A 17,786-nucleotide genomic window follows, 5' to 3' on the forward strand; every position below is an offset into this window, starting at 1 on the left:
CTTCCGAGCTGCTCTCTGAGGGACTGTTTACTTTAGCAGCATTCATCATGAAACTTGCTAATTAGCACATTATTAGGAAAGGCCATTTGCAAAGATTCATTTAAAAAAAACTTGTACTCACTTTTTGTGGAGGTGAAGCTGGATCACCAATGATTCGTACGAACATAGACGCATTTAGGTAGATGGAGGGCGCATTCCCTTCAGCACTAAACCTAATCCTCTTCAGCCGCTCAGATGACGGGAGTAAATGACTACTGCTATGTTCATTATTACATCCAACAACAAAACACCTCAATCGCTTAGGAGTCATTCTTGTCTACATCTGCTCCGGCGGTGAAACAACTGATGACAGCTTACTCAGGGCGGGTCTGAGGTAAGACACCAGTGCAGTCTGTGTTGAAACGCTTCTGTCAATCAACAATCGTGGGAGGGGCCTCCGATCTTGTGACGTCACAAGACGAAAAAGCTCGATTTGAGAAAAAAAAAAACACTGGATAGATTTTTATCATTATAGGATGGTTGTGTACAGGCACAGCCAACACACATTTCAGTACAATCAACTTGTAAAAGTGGATATAGCATTATATGACCCCTTTAAATTTGTTACTCTGGTAAATGTAAAAAAGTATCTGTTACTGAAAAATCATATCGAATCAGAGCATGTGAGGCCAGACATGTTATGAAAGTTCATGCTGCATATATTATCAACTTTCTTTATGCGCTGATGTCACGTAGGCCACATGGGCTGCTGGGTTACATTCACCAGTAGCTCTACAGCTGTATGTAGTCATTACTTAAAGAGGTTTACTTACTTAAAGAACTGGTCACTGATAAAGACTTGAAGACTCTTGATCACGACAGACTGTTTGACCTTGTTGTTTGTCCTGCAGAAGCAAATCTATTTTCATAATGATATTCTCATCAACGCATAGAGAGAAACACACAAACCGAGGCAGTTATGAAAAAGTGCTGTTTCAGAAGCTCATAATTTAAAAGCCTATTAGTTGCTAGCAGTATGTTTATGATTTGTTTTTTACATGAAGTTAACTGACTGTCAAAAGTTGTTTACTGCGCTCCAGAGACAACAAGAGAATAATAAACACACTGTAGAATAGAATCTCGTGTGCTTTTCATGCATGATTGGCCTGGTAAGTGCCTGAGCAATGAACATGGTGAATTATGACAACAACACTCGACGCTAGATAACATTTCACAGTCAGATTTGTGGAAGGAAGCAAAGCAGGCTCATTAACCTCCAGACACAGCTCTGTTTAACTTTATTAACAACCAGACCAGAGCAAACGGAAATGCAGACTCAAAGATAGAGAGCATGATTTGCTATCTATTTGTCTTCAAAGGCTGTTATCATTCCTTTGATGGAACATATAACCCCGGAGACGCTGCAGAAACAGCCCAGCAGTAATATCAGCAGGTCCAGCACCCTGCGGCTCACGTCCAGCTGAGTCCATTTCAGCTGCAGGTGGAAGAGCGCCGGGAGCAGAAGCGTCATGGCCGCCCCAGTCACGCTGCCCGTGAGGCCCATGAGGAGGGAGAAATGAGGCACGTACAGCGCCATGATGAGGGTGAGGAGGAGGAGAGATCCACGCAGGAGCAGCGTCCACCGCTCGGACCCTTCTGTGGACGGGTTGAGCTTCAGGACGCCTGTCTGCAGTATTTCTGCCGCAGCGTAGAACGGCAGAGGGTACGAGAGGAGAGCCTTTGCTAGCAGACACAGGTTCACCACCATCCGCAAAGCGGTGGGCAGGTTATCTGTTATCACCTGAGAATAAAATAAATAAATACATTTAAGATTCATGAAAGCTCAAACAGTAGAGTGTTAGTAATGCCAAGGTCATGGGTGCGATTCTCAGGGAACGCAAGAAGTAGTAAAATGTCAAATCTCTACCCTGAATGCAATGTAAGTTGCTCGGGATAAAAGCATCTGCCAAATGCACAAATGTAAAAATGCATAGTTCACCCAGAAAGAAATGACAGTGGCATGGCCATGGCTACCATTCACTGCCATAGTGTGGAAAAAGCAGTTTGGATATGCTGCTAAATATCTCCTTTTGTGTTCTACAGTCGAAAGAAGGGACCTTATGTTCCTAGGGTCCTGTGTTCCTAAGTTAGCCTAACCCCAACCCTACACCTAACCATGAAAAATTGGACCCATACTCATGTATTCATCATTTGTCATATAAATCTAGGGAACATAGGAATAATATCAGGATTTTCATTTCTATCTGGGTGGACTATGCCCTTAAATACAAAGCAAAGTTTGGTTTTACACTGGATGCCCTTCTTGACCCAACCCAGAACTGAAAGCATCACCAGTGCTGGGACAGATTCACACTCACAACTATGGCCAATTTAGTGTATCCAATCCACTGCATGCTTTTAGACTGTGGGGGAAAATAGCCTGGAAGAAACTCACGCTGACACTGGGAGAACATGCAAGATGCAGGACTCAAACTTTCTTGCTGTGAGGAAACAGAGCTACCCACTGAGCCATCTTGGGCCATCCTGAATACAAAGGAAACTTGAGCTAGGATGTAGCTAAAATAGTTCCAAAAATTGTATAAATCAGATTTAATTCTCAATTTCAAATCTTAAATTCTCATTAGGTGAACCACATTTGATGTCACATCAGTAATACAATTAGTGGTGTCCCGCAAGATGTGCACTCACTCTGCAATTTAGAAGGGCAATTTTAGTGTTGAAATACTTAGCTTTTTTTTTTTTTTTTACTACATGGAAACATTGTTTAATGTGAATAGTATTAGTGATAATGACTTTTGGACCCAACAAAATGTCGTACAACATTACATGCATTTTTTCTGCTGTATGTTGTTGTAAGCTGGTAAATAAATGCAGCCTAACAACTGCAGTCATGTGGGATCAGTGCACCTCTTTTGTTTCCTCTCCCCAAGTGAGGAAGGCCACCACGGAGAATGCTGTCTTCAGTATGCAGGCCAGAGCGTGAGTCCAGTCTATCATGCTGTTGAAGTCTAGCCTGTCGGTCATGCTCTCCTCCAGAGTAGGCAGGTAGATCTGTGATGTGTAGCTAAAGATAATCACCCCCACTGCAACCTGGAAGCCATCGAAGTCCACCACTACTGCACTCAGCCTCCTACTGGCCCACTGCGGCGACTGACGGAGGCAGTATCCAATCACAATGAAGGTGACGAGGAACTGAGCCAGCGAGCAGAAGAGGCTCAGACGTGACACCACCCGCAGGTCACGGATCAGCATGCAGGGCACCAGGATGAGAAAGGTGATGGCGGAGCAGGCCGCCGGGGTCAGAGGCAGGAAAAACAGGCTGTGGCACATCAGGTTACTGCTGACAACCAAGTATAGGATGCACGTCATCAGCAGTTCCACCACCTGCGTGGCGTTCACCACCTTGCCCCCGATGTAAGGGCAGATGTGTCTGCAGCAGGCAGTAGCGATGTCCTCGTAGGTGCGTCTGACACGGACCGAGCGACCATTCTCATCCTCTTCGTACAGGCAGGACACCAGGATCTTTCCGGTGTAGCTACAGATGAGTGCAGCTAACACCAGCAACAGCAGACCCATGTACCCACTCTGCAGCAGGGCGTAGGGCAGACCCAGCACAAAGATACCCTGAGAAAACAAAAGCACAAGATGCCTGAGATAAATATATAGCTCAAATGACACTTCTACATAACAATGAGATGAAATGAAGACTTGCTGTAAGTCAAGAACTGAGTAAACTAAGCTAAGCATGAGTATTAATATTGCTCTTACTTGATTTAATTGAACCAACTCACTCTCACAGCAGTTTATAACTATTTTACGTTTTGACGACTTGAAGGCAAATTCATATTAATTCAGGGCTGTCAACTTTTCAGTTCAACTTGGAGTGAGAATTCTCCTATGGGTACTTTTACTGTACTTTTACAGCAATAAATTGGAAAACGTTTTAAATAGAAACTTTTGAAGCTCTCCAGAAGAATTTTATAAACTTGTTAAATCATCTAAACCAACAACATGTATGTTAGACCCTATTCCATCTAAACTACTAAAAGAGGTGCTTCCAGAAGTCATAGATCCTCTTTTGGCTATTATTAATTCGTCATTGTCATTAGGATATGTCCCCAAAACCTTCAAATTGGCTGTTATTAAGCCTCTCATCAAAAAACCACAACTTGACCCCAAAGATCTAGTTATTACAGACCGATCTCGAATCTCCCTTTTCTGTCAAAGATACTAGAAAAGGTAGTATCCTCACAATTATATTCCTTCTTAGAAAAAAATGGTATCTGTGAGGATTTCCAGTCAGGATTTAGACCGTTTCATAGCACTGAGACTGCTCTCATTAGAGTAACAAATGACCTGCTCTTATCATCTGATCGTGGTCGTATCTCTCTGTTAGTACTACTGGATCTTAGCGCTGTGTTCGACACTATTGACCACAACATTCTTTTGAATAGACTAGAAAACTTTGTTGGCATTAGTGGAAGTGCATTAGCATGGTTCAAATCGTACTTATCAGACCCCCATCAGTTTGTAGCAGTGAATGAAGAGGTATCATATCGATCACAAGTGCAGTATGGAGTACCTCAAGGCTCAGTACTAGGGCTGTTACTTTTCACGCTTTACATGTTACCGTTAGGAAATATCATCAGGAAACACAGTGTTAGCTTTCATTGTTATGCTGATGATACTCAGATCTATATTTGTTTTTGGCCTGGCGAAACACACCAAATTGAGAAATTAACGGAATGCATAGTCGATATAAAAAAACTGGATGACGAGTAATTTCTTACTGCTAAATTCTGAAAAAACAGAGGTGTTAATTATCGGACCTAAAAACCCCACATGTAATAACCTAGAACATTAATCTAACACTTGACGGCTGCTCTGTCAATTCTTCTTCATCAGTCAGGAACCTAGGTGTGCTATTTGATAGCAATATTTCCTTTGACAGCCACATACAGCCTTCATGTATATATGACCTCAAGGTTAGATTATTGTAATGCCATATTGGGTTGTTCTGCAGACTTAATAAACAAACTCCAGATGGTCCAAAATGCAGCAGCTAGAGTTCTTACTAGAACCAGGAAGTATGACCACATTAGTCCTTTTCTGTCAACACTGCACTGGCTCCCTGTTAAACATCGCATAGATTTTAAAATCTTGATAAAGCCCTGAATGGTTTAGCTCCTCAGTATTTGAGTGAGCTCTTATCGCATTGTAGTCCTCCATGTGCACTGCGTTCTCAAAACTCTGGCCATTTGATGATACCTAGAATATCAAAATCAACTGCGGGCGGCAGAACCTTTTCCTATTTAGCGCCCAAACTCTGGAACAATCTACCTCACACTGTTCGGGAGGCAGACACACTCTATCAGTTTAAATCTAGATTAAAGACCCATCTCTTTAACCTGGCGTACACATAACAACACTAATACGCTTCTAGTATTCAAATCCGTTAAAGGATTGTTAGGCTGCATTAATTAGGTCAACCAGAACCGGGAACATTTCCCATATCACCCGATGTACTTGTTACATCGTAAGAAGAATGGCATCTACGCTATATTAGTCTTTCTATTTCTTATTCCGAGATCACCGTGGCCATCTGATTCAGTCCGTGTCCAGATCAGATGGTTACTGCAGTCACCTGTATCCAGTCCGTATCCAGATCAAATGGTGGATCAGCACCTAGAGATGACCTCTACAGCCCTGAATGTCAGCGGAGATCAGGACACCTAGATGAGCCCCAGAGACAGATCCCCAGTGAGGACCTTGTAACCTAGATGGCCATTGGGAAAAGACCTCAGGAACCAGATGAGTCCTTTACACAATCTGACTTTGCTGCAGTTGGAATTGAACTGCTGATTCGTCTGGTCAGAGGAGATCTGCCCCCCCCAACTGAGCCTGGTTTCTCCCAAGGTTTTTTCTCCATACTGTCACAGATGGAATTTTGGTTCCTTGCCGCTGTCGCCTCTGGCTTGCTTAGTTGGGGACACTTAATTTCCAGCAATATCGTTGCCTTGATTGCACAGATACTGTTTAAAATGAACTGAGCTGGACGATGACATCATTGAATTCAATAATGAAATGCCTTTAACTGAAAATTGAATGTTTAATCTTGTCATTTTACATTACTGACACACTATTTTCCTATTTTGATATTGGAAAGTTGCTTTGACACAATCTGTATTGTTAAAAGCGCTATATAAATAAAGGTGACTTGACTTGACTTGACTCAAACACAAATATGCATTGAAGAGGTTGCTAAATATCTTATTATTACAGTTTCAACTGAGGATGATCTTGCTTTCATTTGAGGGTGCTTTTTCACTGCGTAAAAAAAAAAAAAGAGATAACGTGGAATGAGAGCATGACAACAGTATCAAACACATGAGTTTGCAGCCCTGTTAATTTGTACAATGTTATTTTTTCGTAATGTACATTTTCATACAATCAGCTTCGGCCTCACTAAAGGTTATGTTTGGGGTGTCATTCATGCTTAGTTTTTCTTTACAAATAATTTTTATTTGAATCAAATTGCATGAATTGACATGAAATCGTCAACTCAGTGATGGGGCTCACGCATTACACAACTTTTCACTAGGAAGAATCGCCAACAGCTTTCTGCCTTGTCTACAAACTTGGTTTCACAACCAAAGATCTATTATGACTCCTCTCCCCAAACTTTTCCCATTCAGGACTGTAAGGATTGCATCAGCGCTTCTCTCAGATCGTGTCTTTGATAACACACTACACGATTGCACTCGCATGAATGAGCACCGATTTGCCTCCAATTTTATGCATTTTGTGCACAAAAATTATGGCAAGATCATGCTAAAATTGTGCGGTGTGCCCAGCATAACCTGCATGTCTTTGGACTTTGGGTTGCTGATGTGAGGAGAACATGCACACTCCACACAGAAAGGACTCCTTGGACTAAAGGTGTGAGGTAAAAGTGTTACCCACTATTTTAATTTAAAGATAAAATCTATCTATTATTTCTTTCATTGTTACTTCTTCTAAATCCATCCATCCATTCTCCAAACAGCTTGTAAGGTCGCATGGATTCTGGAGCCTAGTCCATCAAAGGGCTTACACACACAGACTTCTCCCAAGTCATTTTATGAGAAACGTGAGGCTATGTTGATACTTAAACTAACCATAACTGAGAACTCCATTAAGTAATGAAGAGGAACCTCTGAACACATACAGGGTTTGCGCTAGTCTCACATGCATATAAAGGTAACTAGAAGAGATGTTACAAACACACACACACAGATACACACACACAGCTGTGTGAAACACACACTCACAGCCGCACAGCAGATGGGAGTAATGAAATCACACCCTCTCACACACCCTGCACTAATGAAGTCGCAGTCATCTCTAAAGAGGCGCTAAGTGACAGATATTTTATCTTGACTGTAATTGTTGGTAAATTGCTTTGTGTTAGACACAATGAATAAAGATACAACACTGCATTCATTTCCTCTCAAGGTCCTAATGACCGTATCTCTCGTGAACAGACGACAGCTGATCATTCACACACAGAGACGCAGCAGAGAGAGAAAGAGAGTGCAGAGTCTAGTGAGATGCATTTTTAGGCTTCATAGATGCTCTTCTGACATGACGGCTGTACCAAATGGTAGCTGCGTTGGCCAGATTCGAAGGCAACATTTCTTGTGTCTTTCACACTTAAGGCAATTCCAGAATGCATTGTGACAAGCTCTGTGAAAAGATGGCAGATGGGGTCAAAAGAAACATGGTCAAAATAAAAATGTATTTAATTCAAAAATTATCAACTAAAAATTTACAATTTCACCCAATATTTGTGTGTTATGTAATTTTAATGCTCATTATGTTGTCAATTACAACTCAAAGTTCTACTATAAAGCAGCTCTGCATTGTGTTCATGTGTTTACTGCATCTGACCTCGACAGACTGAAAAGAAGAAATGGACCCACACCCACCCTTTGCATCATCACCACTGACCAATGATGGTTCAGAGGTGTTCAACAGCCAGAGCAAACTTTTCGACAAGCTCTTTCGAACTCCAAACCTTGGTTTTGCTCTGAATTTGTTCAAAATTACCGCACACCAGTTTGTTCTTAGATTTTACTTGAAGTATTACTCATTCAAACTGACAAAAGTTTGTGACCTGCATGCTGCCATTTTGAGAATGAGAATGACCTTTATTACCAGGTATGTTTACACATACGAGGAATTTGTTATAGTGACAGAAGCTCCACAGTGCAACAGAATGACAGCGACAGGACACAGATAATAAAAAGAATAATATACAAATATACAAAATAGACAATGTACAAAATAGCAAAAACAATATATAATATAGACAATTATGTATGTACAGGTATGATATGTGCAAATTTGAAATGTAAATAAGTATGTGTGTTAAATAAGTAATGTATAATAGTGTTGTGTGTTCCACGTTTATTGTCAAGTGTTCATGAGATGGATTGCCTGAGGGAAGAAACTGTTCCTGTGCCTGGCCGTTCTGGTGCGTAGTGCTCTGTAGCGTCGACCAGACGGCAACAGTTCAAAGAGGGAGTGTGCTGGATGTGAGGGGTCCAGAGTGATTTTTCCAGCCCTTTTGCTCACTCTGGATAAGTACAGTTCTTGGAGAGTGGGAAGGGTTGTACCAATGATTCTCTCAGCAGTACGGACTACCCTCTGTAGTCTTCTGAGGTCAGATTTGGTAGCTGAGCTGAACCAGACAGTTAATGACATGCAGATGACAGATTGAATGATGGCGGAGTATAACTGTTTCAGCAGCTCCTGTGGCAGGTTGAACTTCCTCAGCTGACGAAGGAAGTACAACCTCTGCTGGGCCTTTTTCACAATGGACTCAATGTGAGTGTCCCATTTCAGGTCCTGAGAAATTGTGGTGCCCAGGAATCTGAATGACACCACTGCAGTCACAGTGTGTTCAAGATGGTGAGTGGGGGGAGTGCAGGGGGGGTTCTCCTGAAGTCCACGATCAACTCCATAGTTTTGAGCGTGCTAAGCTCCAGGTTGTTAAGACTGCACCAGGCAGCCAGCTCCTTAACCTCTTGTCTGTAGGCAGACTCGTCACTGTCATGAATGAGGCCGATGACTGTGGTGTCATCTGCAAACTTCAGGAGCTTGACAGAGGAGTCTTTAGAGGTGCAGTCGTTCGTGTAGAGGGAGAAGAGCAGTGGGGAGAGGACACAACCCTGGGGGGCGCCAGTGCTGATCGTACGGTTGCTGGATGAGACTTTTCCAAGCTTTACTAGCTGCTGCCTGTCTGTCAGGAAGCTGTTGGTCCACTGACAGACAGAGGTGGGGACGGATAGCTGAGTTTATTTGGGCTGGAGGAGTTATGGAATGATGGTCTTAAAAGCGGAGCTGAAGTCTACAAACAGGATCTTCACATAAGTCCCTGGTCTGTCCAGATGTTGCAGGATGTAGTGCAGTCCATGTTGACTGTATCATCCACAGACCTGTTTGCTCTGCAGGCAAACTGCAGGGGGTCCAGTAAGGGTCCAGTGATGTCCTTCAGATAAGCCAAAACCAGTCTTTCAAATGATTTCATGGCCACAGACGTTAGAGCCACAGGTCTATAGTCATTAAGTCCAGTAATTTTGGGTTTATTTGGACAGGGATGATGGTGGAGCGTTTGAAGCATGAGGGGACTTTCGCACAGCTCCAGTGATCTGTTGAAGATCTGTGTGAAGATGGGGGCCAGCTGGTCAGCGCAGGTTTTCAGACAGGTTTCACACCGTCTGGGCCTGGTGCCTTCCTTCTCTTGTTCTTTCTGAAGACCTGACGCACATCATCTTCACTGATCTGCAGTGCAGGTGGGGGGAGAGGGGAGTTGCAGGAGGTGTGAATGGTGTTTTTTCAAACCTGCAATAAAACTCATTCATATCATCTGCCAGTTGTTGATTCGCCACAGTGCTGGGGGATGGTGTCTTGTAATTGGGGATGTCTTTCAGACCTTTCCACACTGAAGCAAGATCACTAGAAGATAATTGGTTCCTTTGCTTTCCAGAATAATTCTTCTTTGCCACTCTGATCTCCTTTTCCAGTGTGTATTTGGCCTGTTTATACAAGAATCTGTCCCCATTCCTGCGAGCATCTTTTTTGGCCTGACAGAGCTGTCTGAGTTTTGCAGTGAACCATGGTTTGTCATTGTTGTAGGTTAAATGAGACCTGGTAGGAATGCACATATCCTCACAGAAACACTCCAATCAGTGAGAAAGAAACAGGCTTGTAAATCCCGCTCTGCTTCATTAGTCCATCTTTTTACAGTCCTTAGTACAGGTTTAGCTGATTTCAGTTTCTGCCTGTAGGTTGATATGAAATGAACTAAACAGTGATCAGAGATCCCCAAAGCTGCCCGTGGGACAGAGTGATATGCATCCTTTATTGCTGTGTAACAGTGATCCAGTATATTACGGTCTCTGGTGGGACATGTGCTGTCTGTATTTTGGCAGTTCACGGGAGAGATTTACTTCATTTGAACATGCATGCCAGCAGAAACATTACAAGTTAATTGCCAAATGTCTTTCTGCTGTGTTCTGTGTAGTATTGTCTGTGTATATACGTTATATGGTATTGAGTGTTTCCCGATGCTTCAGTTCAGTTTGCAATGAGAAGTTGCACTTGCACGTTGTTGTTCATGCTGCAGTTTAACAGAAGAAAGGGTCTGATTCAGAACATTTGATGTCATTTAAAAAAGCAGCTCAAGCATCACTTATTCAACATCATAATATCTTACAAGAAAGTATTCTCGCAGTCTTATTCATTTGACCACTTATAGAACAGGTGTAATAGTTCGTTTCTGGAAGCATCTTTGCGATCACGAATGCATAGTGGCTTTGCATTTGGTTCTTATCAATCATTATATATTTTTATTCATTTATAATGTTATGTTTTAATATATATGCTGCTAACTCGGAAATGTCAAGATATGCGAGCAAAAAATGCTCCTGACAGTTCGGCAATACAACACGAGCAAGAGAGCTGTTTTTATTTCGTTTTTGTGTTCGAATCCAAATCCGCCTTGGCTTGGGCAAATCACTGATTCACTAAGCCATTCATAAAAACACCCTGCGTCCCAATGTGCATACTATCCACCCTATCTGCCCTAGATAGTATTGAACATTACTAATATCACATAGAATTTAGGATGGATATTATGCACATTGGGATGCGGGCACAGTCATTTGATTCGCTCCTGAAGGATTCAGCAGTTTTGAAAGAATCGTTTGAATGACTCTGCCACCTGCTGGCCGTTTTTAAATTTCCCATCTAAAAGTAGACATATTACATTATATTCCAACATATTTATATATTCAGAATTTAGTATTTAAAACATTAATCTCATAACATTATTAATGCAATTATATAAATACAGTCTAAATGTATAAATGCCACATCTAAATGTCACTTCATGCAGCTTCTGTGCAGTGCTAAGATGAGTTTTGCTAGGATCATTTCATGGATAACAATAGCCAGTCATTCATTCACATTAATTAAGTATTCAGAGAATAATATTGTCTGTTTTCAGTTACGTCTATTTATTTATTAAATTTTGATTCATTTTGTTGAATTTTAAATTAACACAATACTGCATGGTATCGTGATACTTCAGCTGGCAAAGTATCGTAAGACATTTTTATGGTATCGTAACAACCCTACCTAGAATGATTAAAACAGAGTCCGGGTGTTGTTGCTCAGTCTCTGTGATCAGATCAGCGAGTTTCTGTAAAGCCAGGCTCACGTGCGCTTGCAGAGGAATGTAAACACTCTCGGTAATGAACGAATAGAATGGCTTACAGTTAAAGAAGCACTCTTCTAGATCGAGACAGCACATCTTCTTTAACACAGTGACATCTGTACACCACCGTTTGTTGATGTAAAAGCATGTCCCTCCGCCGCGTAATTTCCCCGTTGATTCTGCGTCGCGATCTGCTCTAAATAGCTGAATGCCCAGCAGATGTACCGCGCTGTCCGGAATGGCATCATTCAGCCAGATTTCCATGAAACACAGAGCAGCAGAGTTGGAAAAATCCTTATTTGTCCGGGATAGCAGAAGAAGTTCGTCCGTTTTGTTGGGTAGAGAGCAGAGATTCGCCAGATGGATGCTAGGCAACAGCGTCTGAATTCCGTGCTGTCTGAGCTTCACAAGTTTTCCCCGTCTGTGCGTCCTAAATCATTTGATAAACGCTGCTGCTCCGCCAACTACAACATTCAGCAAAACGTCAGAATAATCGAAATCCGGTAAAAGATTTTGTGGTGTGTTCTGCCGAATGTTCAGCAGTTCATCCCTGGTAAAACTGATCGTGTTTGAGGAGCTAAAAACAGGAAAAACTAACAAAAACTGTACAAACACTAGAGAGCTAAGCACTGTGGCTGCCATGTGCGGTGCCATCTTAGATTGAGTCCGTCTACTCAATCTAATTTTTACTTATATGCACTCAATTCTGGACTTTTTTTTTTTATATCCAATCACCTGAACCCTAAATGTCATGTGACACGCAGCTATCCTGATACAGAGCTGCAAATCATCTGCTGATGAGGTTCACTGGAATGCTGCCTTAGAAGAAAACTACCTATACAGACAGCAGAGAGCAAGACAACTCACTACAGTGGAAAGACAGATTCACAGAGAGTAAGACAGGAGCGCGTGAGGCAGATGGGTGAAGAGGGAAAGAGAGGCACGTTACGCTATAAAGTAAAGCAGAAGGATGAATTAAACAAGCTCAAGCAGCAATAACGAGCTGTGTGATCATTAACAGCTCTAAATATTACCCTCAGCCTCAAATGGGAGCGAACAGATGAGGTAATGGGGTGTCATTCACATAAACAAGGATTTATGCTGCCATAAAGTCAATAAGGCATATTCAAACACACACAAACACTTGTGCAATCATTCTAAGGATGCAGAATCTGAGGTTAGGAAATTGGCTGATGATCTTTTACTTAATGTTTTAATTTAAGAACATAACATTCACTTCCCAAACACTCCAGGGTGAATTAACTTTACACAACTGAGTGCAGTAATTCAGCGCTAAAACATGCATCACAACCGTATACTAATCTAATTCTAGATATATTGGTTACACTTGATTTCTACTGTCCACCACAGACACTAAAAGTAACTATAAGTAACTTTAAAACTACATGTCAGCTAATTTTTATTAGAGTATTGGTAAACTGTTAGATTAGGGTTAGAGTTAGTAGAATAAGTTGGTGTACTTGCAAAGTTACCTATAGTCATTAGAAAGTGTGTTGGTGGACTATCAAAATAAAGTGTTAGCAGATATTAGGCAGACAGTCTACTAATACTCTAACGACTGCTAGTTGCACACTGTAAAAACTGCCAGGAATTTACAGGATTAAAGAGTATTATTTTACAATAAATGACTGTAGTCAGAAATTTACAGTGAAATCAATGCATGCTGGGTCATTTTCTTACAAATGACAGTGAATGTACAGCAGAATGATGCTAACATCACAGTATTTCACTGCTCTTGTTTTGCTGTGAATTCACATTATAATGTTTGTCTTTAACTGTGCCACTGTGAAAAATTTAGTTGTTTACTGCTGTAATTGTTTTGAAGTCATCAAAATGGTGATTAGTGTTTGCTTGGGATCTTGGACCTTGTATATTCGTATTCTTTCTTATCTAGTCTTGTCAGAAGTTTGATGAATGAAAACATTTGTCAAAATGATGACAAATATGATATGGTAGAATATGAATGGTAACATTCAACAAATAAAAACAACACTTACAAAATACACCAACATTAAAAAATACACAATTAACACAAACTGCTAAAAGTGAACCAAAAACAAGTTCAAATAGCACAAATAAAACCATCAAGAAAAATATTTATTATGATTTATTCATGCTGCATTCCATGCTAGGAGCCTTCATAGCACATATACACTGTAGAAACACAGTATGATGCTGGTTGTTTAAGAAATTTCTGAGAGTGCTGTTTGATACAAGAGAAGTCCCTCTGTGGAATTACTGTGAATTTAATGCAATTATTAACCTGAAGTACACTGTAATTTTATACTAAAAATGTTAGCAGTGTAGTTGCTTAAAATTAGTAGAATGTCTGAAGTTAACTATTGAAATAAAGTGTTCCTTAAAACATGTTGTGAGGTTTATGCTAAAAACAAGAAAAAAATATGTGCATATTTGGCATACAAAATGTAATTTTTGTTTTATTCTCTGAAAATATTAAATATTCTTACCTTATATAACTGCTTCAAGTAAATACTTGTTTTAATGATGGTTAGATATTTTTATTGTAAAATAAGTAAAAAATACTGATAGGAAAAAAAAATATATATAATTGTTATATTTAGATATTACATATATGAAAAATGTTATAAAATTCAGATGTGGGGTGCCACTGAGCTGATTTTCTGAAGAGCTGTTTGGATGCTGGCCGTGCTGTCATGCAGAAAGTTGGTCTGCTGCATCCTCCACAACTCCAGATCATCCTAACTTTTTTGGCAGTTTAATTTTTAATCTGGTTTACATAATTCATTTTCTGAATCAGATGCTAAAACAACACAAAACAGACAGCATGTGCAAATACGTGACACTACGAGCAAGTGTAATTCATTTTTAGTGAATCCCTGTGTGCTGTGTTGTGTGTACAGTACCTGCGGCCAGCTGCACATTAGCTTTGCACTTCCTACATGTTTATAGTTCCAAATGAAAATGCGCTCATAGCAAGTGTGTAATGCAGGGGGGTGTGTGCTCACCTGTATGGCATTGGTGACGTTCCAACCCGCCTCCCAAGTTGTGATTCTCGGCCGTGTGCAGTGAGTGCCATCCTCACAGGAATGGTCTGAGCGAAATGCAGCCGGACTTTCAGGACTGGCAGCCCGAGAGTCACACCTGCAAACGTCTCCATACGTATGAGCCAGCTCATCCCTCACCACCAGACCTCGGTTCTCCTCAGCGCCCGCATGCAAACGCTTCATCCAGAGAGCCTCCGCACGGCTCTTCACCCAAGAAAGCTGAGAACGTGACATTGCTCAGCCGCTGAATGTGGAAAGAGTGCACAGAACTGCTTGGCTTTCACAGCTTTACCTCACATGACGTGTCTCAATCCAGCCAAACTCACTGACATCCATCAGAAATATTGTACTGTCCGGCCAGATGTCAGTCTGAGCACTGCAAACGCATAACGGAGATCCGGGCCATCGCACCCGTGAGGAAAAACTGGCTGTGCATCCATTTTAAATTGGGCAACAGCAACACAAAAGTTTGGAGGACTGACAGGCCGATGAACTGTAACATTATAATCACTTTAAAATGTGTGTTTGTTTAGAAAATGTTTTACTTCCCATTTTGTCAGAATGAGGACGGTCTGCTTTTGGTGAATACAGATGAGACCAAATGTGTGAGTCCAACACTAGAGGGTGCAGAGGAAGTCCAGAAACTCCAGAGCATACCCACTCACCCCGAGGAAAAGAAAGGACATTTTATCCAGCATTTTTTAACTCACACACACTGAGAACAGTAAATTACATTGAATATACATAAAAACACACGTTACAGCATGTTGTTCTTCCAAACAACTCAACAAGGTTGACAAACAAACAACCTCATAAGAAAGTTTTTGAGCGTGAATAAATCTTGCAATAATATGATTTTAACTTTGCTGTTTGCTGATTTTATTTATACTTTTTTTTGCTGTTTTCTCGTCCCTGTTAGTTTGTGTGGTATGTTTAAAGATTAGTTCATCTTTAACTCACCCTTATGTCATTCTAAACCTCTGTGACTTTCTTTCATCTGAGGAGCACAAAAGATATTCTGAAGTACATGTAACTCTTTTCCACAAAATAACAATTGGCCCTGGACCCTTCAAGCTTTAAAAAACTGCATTTAATTATTTTGAAATTGTTATACAAATGGTCCATGCCACTTGATTCTCACTACATTTCAAGTCATTGGTCTATGGTAAATCTATTTAATTTTTATACATAAATAGAAAAAAAACTATTTTTGTAACACAAAACTACAAAAATAAATTGACAAATATCAAACCATTGTTTTTACAACAGAATGTACCATTTTCTATTTACTTTGAGGTTTTACAGACGTTACCTAAAAAACTGCATATATTTCTTTTGAATTTATAATAAAAATGGTCTATGCCACTTTATTCTCACCACATTTCAAGTCATTGGTCTATGGTAAATCTATTTAATTTTTATACATAAATAGAAAAAAAACCTTTTTTTTTTTTTGTAACACAAAACTACAAAAGAAAATCGACATAAATATCAAACCATTGTTTTTTCAACAAAATGTAACATTTTCTGTTTATTTTATATGAGGTTTTACAGACGTTATTTGGAACTTTTTTAAGTTAAACAAAGTTTATGGAGTTGTAATTAGAGAAGGTTTCAGTGTTTTACACTTTTTCTACTTGAAAGTTTTCCAGCAGAGGAAATGCAGAGGAATGTGATCTCGGGACGCCCCCTCCTCAGAGCGCCTGGGACAGGAGGGCTGTGCCAGAGGAGCGTCCCAAACTTCCCAAAGTCACTCGTGGAGTTTCTGGAGGCTCCTGGACTGTGTCTGCTGTTTGATTGAGCGTGAATGTAGAAGAGGCAGATCAGGACATGAACAGACCGTGTTTTGTCGTGCTCCTCGGGCTGCTGTGGCGATGTTGTGGAGCTCAGCAGAGAGGTGAGTGAACCCACAGATCTTGTGTGCGTGTGTGTGTCTGTGTGTGTGAGAGAGAGAAAGAGAGAGTGAGCGCGCATTACGCACTCTCCGTATTCATGTGTCAGTTTACTCGCCTGAAATATAGGCTGCACTTAATTTTTGTTTCCTTGTGAAATAGCTGGCTTTGAATTACGGTCGACTGCCAGAATTTAAACAATGCTATAATGTTTCTATAATGATGCTATAATGTTTTAATGTTTCTCTTACAATTTCATTACATTTAATCTTACATTGGTTCAGTTGTTCAACTCTGTTATAGAAAAAAAATCATGCTGACATCTTAGTCAAAAGAATATTGACAGTGAATAATGTTCTGTGGTGCAATGAAACCATTAGTCATGTGCACTGATCTTCAGCCCTGTTACATTGAAGCCATGAATGTCATGTTAATTATTTTACTTTTATAATTACTTTTGTAATCTACTTTCATCATTATGTGTGATTACAAACAGTGAAACTGAGTGATACTACCAGAATTTGTGCTGTTTAAATTCTCTTTAATATATATATTTTTTATTGTTTTCACAAACAATCTGTTCTGCAGAAGATGCAATATCCTTCAGTGAAAATAACGGTCAATATGTTGATGAAAGTTCTCACGCTCTCTAACCGCTTACCCTCTATTCTGACACACGAGCAGTGGTCTACTTTCAGCTTTCTAACACAAGTAATCAAAGCTTTCTTCACTGAGAACCCTTGAATGAAATCAATTTGTGAGCATCAATGCAGGGACCGTGGAGTGGCCTTTTAATATCACGCTGCCTTAAATGCTTTGTTAAGATCCATATTGTTTCATTTCTGCAGCCTCTGAAATGCTAGAATCTTCCAGAGCTGCTTGTGTCAATGACATTTATTTAGCGTTTAATGAAGCAGAGAAGATTAACCCAGAAAAAACCTGCATGAAGCATCTTTCATCTTTCACGTAGTTGCTGTTGAGTTTGTACGTCGATTTGTGTGCCGTTCTCTATGTTCAAACACACACTGGGGACTGTGTGTGATCACCAGGTGTGTGTGTGTGTGTGTGTGTTGCAGCTAAAACCGA

The 17,786-nt window shown here is 40.5% G+C and overlaps 2 protein-coding genes across 6 annotated transcripts in view; one reads left to right on the forward strand and one right to left on the reverse strand.

Moving 5' to 3' along the window:
- Positions 1 to 371: 371 nt before the first annotated feature.
- Positions 372 to 15,160, reverse strand: si:dkey-126h10.1 (vesicular inhibitory amino acid transporter). The gene is made up of 3 exons (XM_058755247.1): positions 14,770 to 15,160; positions 2,908 to 3,624; positions 372 to 1,780 (listed from the first exon to the last, which is right to left on the reverse strand). Exons 1-3 carry the CDS (start codon positions 15,040 to 15,042, stop codon positions 1,343 to 1,345), a joined length of 1,428 nt encoding a protein of 475 aa, XP_058611230.1. The 5' UTR covers positions 15,043 to 15,160; the 3' UTR covers positions 372 to 1,342.
- A 1,389-nt stretch (positions 15,161 to 16,549) lies between these two features.
- Positions 16,550 to 17,786, forward strand: part of lama2 (laminin, alpha 2) — a 243,370-nt gene continuing 242,133 nt past the window's right edge. For all 5 annotated transcript variants that reach the window (XM_058755242.1, XM_058755243.1, XM_058755244.1 and 2 more), the window contains exon 1: positions 16,550 to 16,705. In XM_058755242.1, coding sequence (XP_058611225.1) covers positions 16,639 to 16,705 — 67 coding nt within the window. In that variant the 5' untranslated portion in view covers positions 16,550 to 16,638. The remainder of the gene's footprint in view (positions 16,706 to 17,786) is intronic.

The sequence above is a fragment of the Onychostoma macrolepis genome, chromosome 20 (assembly GCF_012432095.1).
Source record: "Onychostoma macrolepis isolate SWU-2019 chromosome 20, ASM1243209v1, whole genome shotgun sequence".
Lineage (NCBI taxonomy): Eukaryota > Metazoa > Chordata > Actinopteri > Cypriniformes > Cyprinidae > Onychostoma > Onychostoma macrolepis.

Bases quoted from the DNA above. Each gene is read 5' to 3' on its own strand.
- si:dkey-126h10.1 (XM_058755247.1), bottom strand. From the start codon at position 15,042: ATGTCACGTTCTCAGCTTTCTTGGGTGAAGAGCCGTGCGGAGGCTCTC. The intron at 3,625-14,769 runs GTGAGCACACAC...TTGTTTTCTCAG, and splicing joins ACGTCACCAATGCCATACAG to GGTATCTTTGTGCTGGGTCT. The intron at 1,781-2,907 runs GTGCACTGATCC...TTTTATTCTCAG, and splicing joins GGGGAGAGGAAACAAAAGAG to GTGATAACAGATAACCTGCC.